The sequence below is a fragment of the Poecilia latipinna genome, unplaced genomic scaffold (genome assembly GCF_001443285.1).
Source record: "Poecilia latipinna isolate Pla-1442-1.1 unplaced genomic scaffold, P_latipinna-1.0 Scaffold360, whole genome shotgun sequence".
NCBI lineage: Eukaryota > Metazoa > Chordata > Actinopteri > Cyprinodontiformes > Poeciliidae > Poecilia > Poecilia latipinna.
The window spans coordinates 328,796-337,763 of record NW_015112976.1 but is presented as its reverse complement, the minus strand read 5'-3'; the positions used below and the strand labels follow the sequence as shown (position 1 = coordinate 337,763).

The 8,968-nt window shown below is 41.1% G+C and overlaps 2 protein-coding genes across 5 annotated transcripts in view; both read right to left on the bottom strand.

Annotated features, from left to right (window-relative positions):
• The window catches only part of dhx32b (DEAH (Asp-Glu-Ala-His) box polypeptide 32b), a 10,750-nt gene extending 6,748 nt beyond the window's left edge, over positions 1-4,002 (bottom strand). The window contains exons 1-6 of one of the 3 annotated variants that reach the window (XM_015036210.1): positions 3,532-4,002; positions 3,227-3,420; positions 2,337-2,712; positions 2,021-2,254; positions 1,105-1,198; positions 451-600 (exon numbers count right to left, since the gene is read on the bottom strand). In XM_015036210.1, coding sequence (XP_014891696.1) covers positions 451-600; positions 1,105-1,198; positions 2,021-2,254; positions 2,337-2,712; positions 3,227-3,420; positions 3,532-3,981 — 1,498 coding nt within the window. In that variant the 5' untranslated portion in view covers positions 3,982-4,002. Of the gene's footprint in view, positions 1-450; positions 601-1,096; positions 1,199-2,020; positions 2,255-2,336; positions 2,713-3,226; positions 3,421-3,531 lie in introns of all 3 variants that reach the window. The other 2 variants (XM_015036209.1, XM_015036211.1) reach the window with 2 other exon arrangements.
• A 1,708-nt stretch (positions 4,003-5,710) lies between these two features.
• adam12b (ADAM metallopeptidase domain 12b) overlaps positions 5,711-8,968 on the bottom strand; it is a 107,656-nt gene continuing 104,398 nt past the window's right edge. For both annotated transcript variants that reach the window (XM_015036205.1, XM_015036206.1), the window contains exons 22-23: positions 7,532-7,707; positions 5,711-7,251 (exon numbers count right to left, since the gene is read on the bottom strand). In XM_015036205.1, the coding sequence (XP_014891691.1) occupies positions 7,203-7,251; positions 7,532-7,707 (225 nt within the window). In that variant the 3' untranslated portion in view covers positions 5,711-7,202. The remainder of the gene's footprint in view (positions 7,252-7,531; positions 7,708-8,968) is intronic.

The following is an 8,968-nucleotide window of genomic DNA, read 5'->3' as shown; positions in this document are numbered from 1 at the left end:
TTTTTTATAGTGTTAAATGAGAAAGCCAAAACAAGAGGGAAAGAAAGGCTCCCTATTATCTGCTCACCCTCACACCGGCTCAGCCATGCCTGTGCTCTAATCAGCTAATGAGTGTGTGTGCGTGTTTTGTGGTGCTTTTCTGTGCATAAATCCGACGAGAACAAAAGCACACGGAAGGAGGTCAGCGCTGAAAGGATGCTCACAGAACAGGAGCTGTCGGCTCAGCTGATGCATGGCTCACTGCCTTTCAATAATAACAAAAAGAAAAAAAAAAAAGTTCCTGTCTGCTGGAGCAAGAAGAGAACAAAACCGATTGGATCGAAAGATTCTATCGTCCAACACTAAGTGAATTTTTCGGGGACGAACACAGGCTTAACTGTTGCAAAAGCCGCAGAATATTCAATGTTTTTTTTTTGTTTTGTTTCAAGCTTGTGAACACATAAATCTCACCTGGCCTGTCGATAAAGTGACAGTGACCCAGCCCGGCGATCTCCATCCTCTTTAGGAACAGCACGGTGGAGGTGATGTCAGACTCCATAATACGGGGACGAATCTTCGCAGGAAGCTGTCTCTCTTTCGGGTAAAGACGAAAACACTTGCCTGCAGGACAGAACGGTAATCTTACACACAGCTGGATAATCACAACTACGGATTTACATTCACTCGCTGGCCACTTTATTAGACCCAGATAGATCAGTTAGCTGACTAAGGAAAAAACTGGACAATAACAGACTGGAAAACACCGGACTGATGCAATTTGGTTCGCTCAGATGCTGGGTTCATGATTTGGTGTAAACAACATCAGTCCAGTTTGGGTTTTGATGCAGTAGTATCGGAGATATTCTCTTGACACGTTTGAATTGTTGCTAAACGTGTACGTTGTCGAAAAGCCGCAGTACGCTCATCTTCTTTTATCAATTTGCAAAGTTCAAATGAACTCAAACTGGTTTTATTGAACATGGACGTAAGTTCACCGTCCTCTACTGGCTTGTACAGTCGCCATATCCAAAACAACACTTCTGGGATTTGGCAATCATAGATTCCAGCAGATTTTGAAGGCCAAAAGGTCATTTAACCAGCAAGAAGTGCCTAAAACATGCTCACCTGTTGGACCAGCCAGCTGTTTGCGGCACTCGCTTTGACCTGAGCTGATTGGCTGGATGATGACAGAGTTTGTTCTGATTCTCGGGTTGTAAACCTGCAACACAATGGCAAAAAGGAGTTAGAGAGATCCAGAACTATATATTTATGTCTTTAAAAAAGTTTTTTTTCCCCCCTGCATCACAGAAGCAAGGATATACTTTTTTTCTTTTTCTTTGATAGATTTTATTTTAATGCACTTTGATACACAAACATACACTCTGACAGAGCATCTCTGCTGAGACATCAGCAGATAACAGGAAGCTAAGCAAATGCTGTTAATTGTACTGATAATGCTAGGGACATATAAAGATAATACAGAATGTATAAAACAACAACTCTGCAATTATTTGTTTTCTTGTTTAGAAGTATTAATAAAATACTGTTTAACAGTGGAGATAAAACAGCTGGTTTTACCTCGCTTCCTCACACGGTGTGAAGGTGCCTGTTCCTTATATGAAGAACGTTAGATATTAGAATGGACCAAACTGTTGCTTTGTGATATGGTGCATATTACATTTTGAAATGTACAGAAAAACAGAAAAGGAAAAAAAAAAATTGTGAAATAAAACTGAGTTGTGCTGGAAGTTTCTGCAGTTGGATTATCGCCTGTTGAAACACCTCTGACCTGAAGCCGGGTTACTTTACTGAACTTTTTGAGTTTCAGGAATGCAGACCTTGGATGTCTTTTGATATTTTTCTTTTTTTTTTAATTACTGTTTTATTTTACAACAAACTTTGTATTGTTAAGATGTTCAGATGTTTTAAATGGATTCAGAAAGTAGAGAAATAAAAGCTTTTAGTTCATAAAGTGCAGCTGGCTGAACTGGCCACAAATGTCGGATCGATGCGAGATCACAAGAAATAATGCAAAACTTACAAATCTTTTTTCCACTCCAGCATCAATAACGAAGTTAATTGAGCTATAAGCCCAGAAAAAGTCCTCATTTGGACTGCTTGTGAGGAACACTCGTCTGGTCTGACCCGCCTCCTCCCCAAATGTTGGTAGACTCCCAGGTTGGTCAGGATGTACAGCTATGGGCAGCAGTTCACCCAGACCAGGTGGCAAGCCTCGCTTTTCATGACACAGGATGTCATGGGCCAGATCTATTTCCTAATAGAGGACATAAACAGAGATAATTCAGCAACAAAGCAATTTTTTTTGTCAGACTTAGGACAGCAGGGTTGCGTCTTACCTGCATCGTCACCAGAAACACAACCACATCCCCCGGCTCCTTGGAGCGATGGATCTCCAGCACGAGACGGAGAGCAGAGCAGAAGTAGCTGTCGCCCGTGCTGCTGTACGCCACCTCCCCAACCTCTGGGGCCTCCAGGTGGATGGCTGGCAGTGCTGACCCAGTGAAGAGGTTCAGCTGCTTGGGGTCCGGTTTGGTCGCAGACAGGAGGACCACGCGGAGCTCTGGCCTCTGCAGGGCGACCTCTTTCAGCAGACCCAAAAGCACATCGGTAGCAACGGTCCTCTGGTGGGCCTGGTCTATGATCACCACACCGTAACGCTCAAGCAAAGGGTCTGACATCATTTCCCTCAGCAGCATATCATCTGTGCAATACCTGAGGCAAAATTGATTAAAAAAAAAAAAAAAAAAGGTTTGTTTAATCCTTTTTTCAAGTTTGCCGTCCAGATGGCAGATCTCGAGGACTGTTGAAGGTATTTTCAGGTCTGCATTGTTGTAAAATTACACAATAAAATATATACTGGTCACATTTGAATGACCTTTTCAGGTTCACTTGTGGTATTTAATTAAATTTAGAAACCGACTTTTATCACAAGGTTTCTTTCTTTTTCTCATCTACCGAAATCCCCCACAGGGCAGAGTGCAGAGTTCCTTTGTCCCCCATCTGACTTATGAGGCACCCACATGGAGAGTGTGACATATGGGTGGACAGGGAGCGGGGCAGCTGTGACGCAGCCGCTGAAAAGAGCCCCTCTAGCCTTTTGTTCTCGTCTCGCCTGAGATTTAATAAAAGGCCAGTTGATTTAGCAGTGTGTGTAATGGAAAAAAAAAAAAAAGTTGGTCTGTTTTTTTTTTTTTTTTTAATGTTGCAGCACCACCTTTTCCATTACCTGAGGAAAGTTTCACTGGTGCAGCAAGTTTCCAAAGGGATGGTGTACCCGACCTCGTGGCCGATGTTGATGTCCATCTCATCGGCCACTCTCAGAGCGAGATCAACCGCCTGCTGTGGATGAATCTGGGTGCACACCACCATCCCGTGCTGGAACCGGACCGAGAGGCAGAACTCAGCACACCACTGAGGAATCTGATGCAAAACAAAAGTGGGACGGATTACTCCCCAATAGTTTAGCAGAAAAGTAACATGTTTCACTTAAAAAAAAAGATTGCTTATAGAGAAAAGATGTAAGGCACTCACTTGAGAGCTTCTTCCAGTCTTGGCAAAGCCACTAAGAACCACAAACTGTCCTTTGGTCAAAGAGTCCATAAATTCATCCTTTGCCCTCCACACCGGCAGCTCTTTCCTTTCTTTTAGCAGTTTGTAAAACCTTGACGAGTAAGGAAGTCCATCAAACTGATTAAGCTCCAGGATATCATCGTATTCTTTGTCTCCCTGACTCAAAGTCTCAGAGTCCAAACAACACGGGGACTTCCCCTCGACGCAGTATTCTCCACTCAAACTCAGCATGTGTGGCTCCATCTCACTTGAGTTTTCAGTTTTCCTCACCACCACCTCATGTCCAGGTCCGCGCAGATTTGGCTTGGAGAGGTCCCCGGCTCTCGGCACCCTGCTAGACGGCAACAGAGACCCCCTCTGCAAGTGAAGCCAAGTGAAAGGCTCAGTGGGAGCCCAGCCCAGCACTGTCATGTGGCCGATAATCCCACAGAAGTAGTGTGGCCATCAGCACGCAACACACACGCGCATTGATTTGAGCAGATTGGCTCAGGGGGCCTGGTGTTTACAATGAACAGTATAACAACAACAACAACCACAATCTGCCCATTGTGGAATTACACATTTGTTTACATGTGGTGACACTTAGAAATGAATTTGCTCTTTGATGAGAGGCTGGGTAATAAAGTTAAGAGTTAGCTCTGATCTGCTTTTATTCTTTGCGATATTTAGACATAAGTTCACTCTGTAAAACTTGGTTTTCTCTTATATTAAAAAAGAAAAATAATATATCAAAGAATAAGATGAGTTACAAATACTATTATAAAGAGCCCCGACATTCCATGTATATTTAAACATTAAAAAAAAAAAAAAAAAAATAGTGTTATTATAGTAAGAGGAAAGATAATTGCTTGGCGTTGCCAGTAGATGGCACTGTGATCATGTTGTGTTGAGAGATCAGAGAGAGACAAATGACGTTTGTTCTGAGTGGACAAGGTCAAGACCACTAACCCAAGACCAAGACTTTTAGGGTTCGAGACCAAGACCGGGGAAAGTCGAGACCGAGTCAAGACCAAGACCAGGTTTTCTAACCTATGTACAAAATTTATTTCTTGGTTGTACCTTTAGTTAAAGACAGTAATATCAAAAGTAAAAAATTCCTATCATACACACACCTACCTTGAATAACTGCGACTATAAACAAGAAAAACGTAAAAATATCAGAATGTATCAGAGAAAGCTAATTCTCCATAACAATGTAGGGCATAAATCAGTCTTCATATATATATTTTTTGTTTTAGCCAAGGATTCTGGGAATCGAAAACTCGAAGATCAGTTTCCATTTTTATTCCTGAAGGTGGGGTCTCTGTGTGCAGGTGAGGTTTTCTGAATCAGGTCACTGGGACTGACCACCTGCCTGAGCTCGGGGAAGTGGGAGGGGCTCACGGCTGCGTGGGAATTCTGGCTCTTTCTAGAGAACTGCTGTTCTGAGTCAGTGCAATAAAGTTTTGTAAAATAAATTTTTCTTTATCTTTAATTATTATTATTATTTTTTGCAAATATAAGTCAAAAGATCTTAATTAAATGTTCAGATTGGATTTAACTTAAATGTAAATCATGAACTTCTTGTCGTTTTGATGTTTCTGAACTAAATAAACTTTATTTACTGGTCAGAATCCAGAGTTGTTCAGATCATTACCAACTTCAGCTGTGATCTCTACAGAAACAGAGACGCTCGGCCTTCAGCGAAACCACCAGATCAGATCCACTTTTCTGTCGAAAAATAGTTTTATTTTTAGAAAAATAGTACCAAAAGTACTATTATCTGGTTTAATGACCATGGCATCAAGGTGCTTGATTGGCTAACAAATTCATCTGATTGGAATCCCACACATTGCCATGATCACAAAATTTATTATTATTCTGTTAATTCACTTCTTCAACTAAATTAAATAAAAAATAACTCAAGATTTCAAATTTTGTAATATTTCACATTGTGATACATGTCAGTGCCTGTGATTTGACTCCAGCATTTTCTCTGTGGCAGTCTTAAAATGTAACAGGGTCTTTAGTTGTTGTAATGACATGTATTACCCAGCAGGTGGCAGTATTGCTCAACCAGCGTCAAACTTGCAACTTGTGGACAGAAGTTATTTGTTGCAGCAGTTTATGAGTTAAAAATAAAATAAAACAATTTTTTTTTCATTATCACAAAAAAAAACTTTATTTGACCTCTGATATCAACAGTCAGGCCTCAAAGTTCATTTGCAACGCTCAAGTGTTAAATATCAGGTTCTCACTGAGAAGGATAAATGGGGCTCAGCCGCAGAGCAGTTCTTACATTTCTGTGCTTGTAAAACAAAGAGATAAGAACAAAATGAAAATGGCAACAGACACAATAGTTACACTTTACAGTAAACTTGGTGAACAGTCCTTACAAACACATTTACCACATGATTCACACAGTTTTAACGTTTATGTTCCAACAGTGAGCCGTCATTCCAACTGTTTCACACTTTAACAAGATCAACACATTTTTTTTAATTATTTGTTTTGTAAAGAAACACAAAGCAGGACGTAACTGACTTCCATTGTGTTACTGTGGACTTTTGGATGAACCGGAAAAGTGCCCGTAAGTGCAACACCGCACTCTAAAAATCCCATGATTAAGTCTGTAAATGGACAGGGAGAAACAGCAAAGCAATACAAAAATCAAAACTCGTAGAAGAACAAAAGAGTGCGGGGGGGGACAGCAACAAAGGAACAGTAAAACATGTTGTTTGACTTAGAGTGTGGAACTTGGAGAGCTGACAGCGCTGAGGTCATCTGGCTTGGCTCTCAGGATGGAGGGCGAAGTGAGCGTGAACGTTAAATATACAAACACCTGCGTTAATACTGATGAACTGGTTGCTGGAGGAATTCGCTGGAGTGCGATCGGTCTGTGGAATCTGTCAGCACTCGGTTTCTGACGTCTCGTCTGAATCGGTAGAACATGTTGAGCATCCAACACTTGTCAGAGCCAATGAAAGGGAATTTAGGTGCCTTGACGTGAGCCAAAACAGAATCATTTTCCGTCTTGGAAATCGTATTTTCTAGTCAGTAATTGCTTATATTTTTAAGTTTTCCAAGCACAATGGCAAATAGAATACAGAGGAAGTGTTTTGATATTGAAAAGCCTGTGAACAGAATAACTAAATAAATAACGCTGTTAAACTGACTTGTGCCCCGTTTCCCTTCGTCTTTATTCAAGTTCGACTTTGTCTACAGTTCTATCGCTCAATTAAAATCAATTGCTTAAAAAAAAAAGACTTCAATTTAAGCACATATTTTTTTTTTTTTAAAAGTACAAATAATGTAAAACAATTAAAAATGACTTGATTTCTCCTTTTGTTCAAATCATCCTTGTGGAAAATTCTTCTTCATTTGCACACAGGCTTATAATGTCAGAGTTAAATAGTTAAATAGATAAATAGTTCATCGGTACCTGAGAGAGGACAGCACCTTCTAGAGGCGTAGCACCAAGGTGTGACGGTCATCCTAGTTTCTCCCCAGAAACTTTGCAACTCTTCCTGTGGTCCAACATGTCCAACAGAGTCTCGTCTCAAAGATTAGTGCAAAGCAAGAAAGTCTTTGTAGTTTCTTCCGTTTCTTTTTTGTGAGATTTTCTCTTTTGACTCATCTGCAAAGTCGACTGCTCAGCAGTCCTGATTCTTTGGTGGTCTGTAGGGCAATGCTGGCACAGGTCTGAAACACAAATAACGGTCAACGGGTTTAATAAAGCAGAACTAGGTCAACGTGATTGTGTTTGATTGTCCTTTTCTGCGATCGAGCAACACAAAGCGTCACATAACTAATAAAATGTCCACACATTTTCTTTAATTTTTCACATTTGGTGGTTTATCAGAAGATACACCACCACTCACCCATTAACTCTCCAAATATGCACAGGAACAAAACGGCCAAAATGTGAAATGAACACTTGAGATTACACCGACAGACAGGCTTTATTTTGTTTTGAACAGACCTGTTTGGTAAAGGGATGCTGGGCGGCGGTCCAGGAACCTTGGGGATAGGTACCGGGATCGCTCCGGTCCCTGGGATGTGGAGCCCCGACGGTGTGATGCTGTACCCAAGCCGAGAGCTCCGCCCCAACGGATCAGCAGGCAGAGGTTTCTGTGGTGGACTGGGCTTCTCAAAATCCTGAGAAGAAAAATGAAGATGGATCTACGTACTTGATGCTGAAACATTTGCTCGGTGTTATTCGTACAAACAGAACAAAATGGGACCCAGACCATACAGGATTTTATTTTTTTTTTATTTTTTTTTTAAAGGATTTGATGCTCTAATAATGTTTCACTAGAGGGCAGTGTGTTCTCAGCATCTTCTCTGAACAGACACAGCAGACATATGATAACCCCACCTCCACATTCTTTTCTCCGTCACCTCCATGGCAGCGCTGTGTGACGGTAGAAGGTTATCTGGATGAGGTGCCACCGTGTGTTACTAATCTAAGCGAGGAGGCGAGAAAGCGATAAACTTCAGCTCGAGCTGTCCAGCCGCTGTCACGCGCATGAGGCTCAGGCTCAAAAATATCAAAATAAATCCCCACATGTACCCAAGACAAAGAGTTTGACAAGCCTAAAGTCAAAGCACTCAGAGAGCAACGAAAAATAAAGCTCAACCAAAACAGGGCGATTCTGTCAGCTTGAAAACTTGTTTAGGACCCGGAGGACTCCCAGCACTGCCATGTTTCTGCCAGTAAAACTTTGCCAAGTGATATGCGTCTGGGGGGGATTACTGTGCTTTCCAGATTTCGCGATACACCCATATTCTACTTATAACAGTAGATCCAACTTTGCGGCTGCAGTAAACAAGAAGCCTTTCAGGATTCAGATCGTCCCACTTCATGAAGTCTCTGTTTGCAGAGTTTAGCGTGAGGGAACCTTGCTGGCCAACACGGGGCATGACCTTAACCTCGCTGAGCCGCTTGGCGATAGACACGGCAACTGTGAGTCAGAGGTTATTGGTGGGTGCTTGTGACTGATTCATCGAAGTTCCCTGGAGGCAAAAGACTTACTCCTCTTCAGGTTGTTCACCGAAACGGAATAATCTTGCTGTTGTAGGTTTAAGCAAAAACAGGAATGCAGCTGATCAATATTTTTTTTATTCCTCTATCTGATTCTCTTGATTAGACATGCGTTCAGAGTCCCCTTTTTAACATTTTTTTTTGTCACATTTTTTTCTTATTACAGGTAAAAAAAAAATCCCCCAAACCCATCAATATAATTGATTGGGATGATTAAAACTATTAAACTGTAAGTTGCTCATTAACAATGAGAAGTTTCCCATATTCAAGTGCACAGATGCCTAAAAAAAAAAAAAAAAAAAAAAAAAAAAAAAAAATATTTTGAGCAAGGGAAGCTCACTTATCTTTACAAAAGGTTTTTTTTTATTTTTTTTC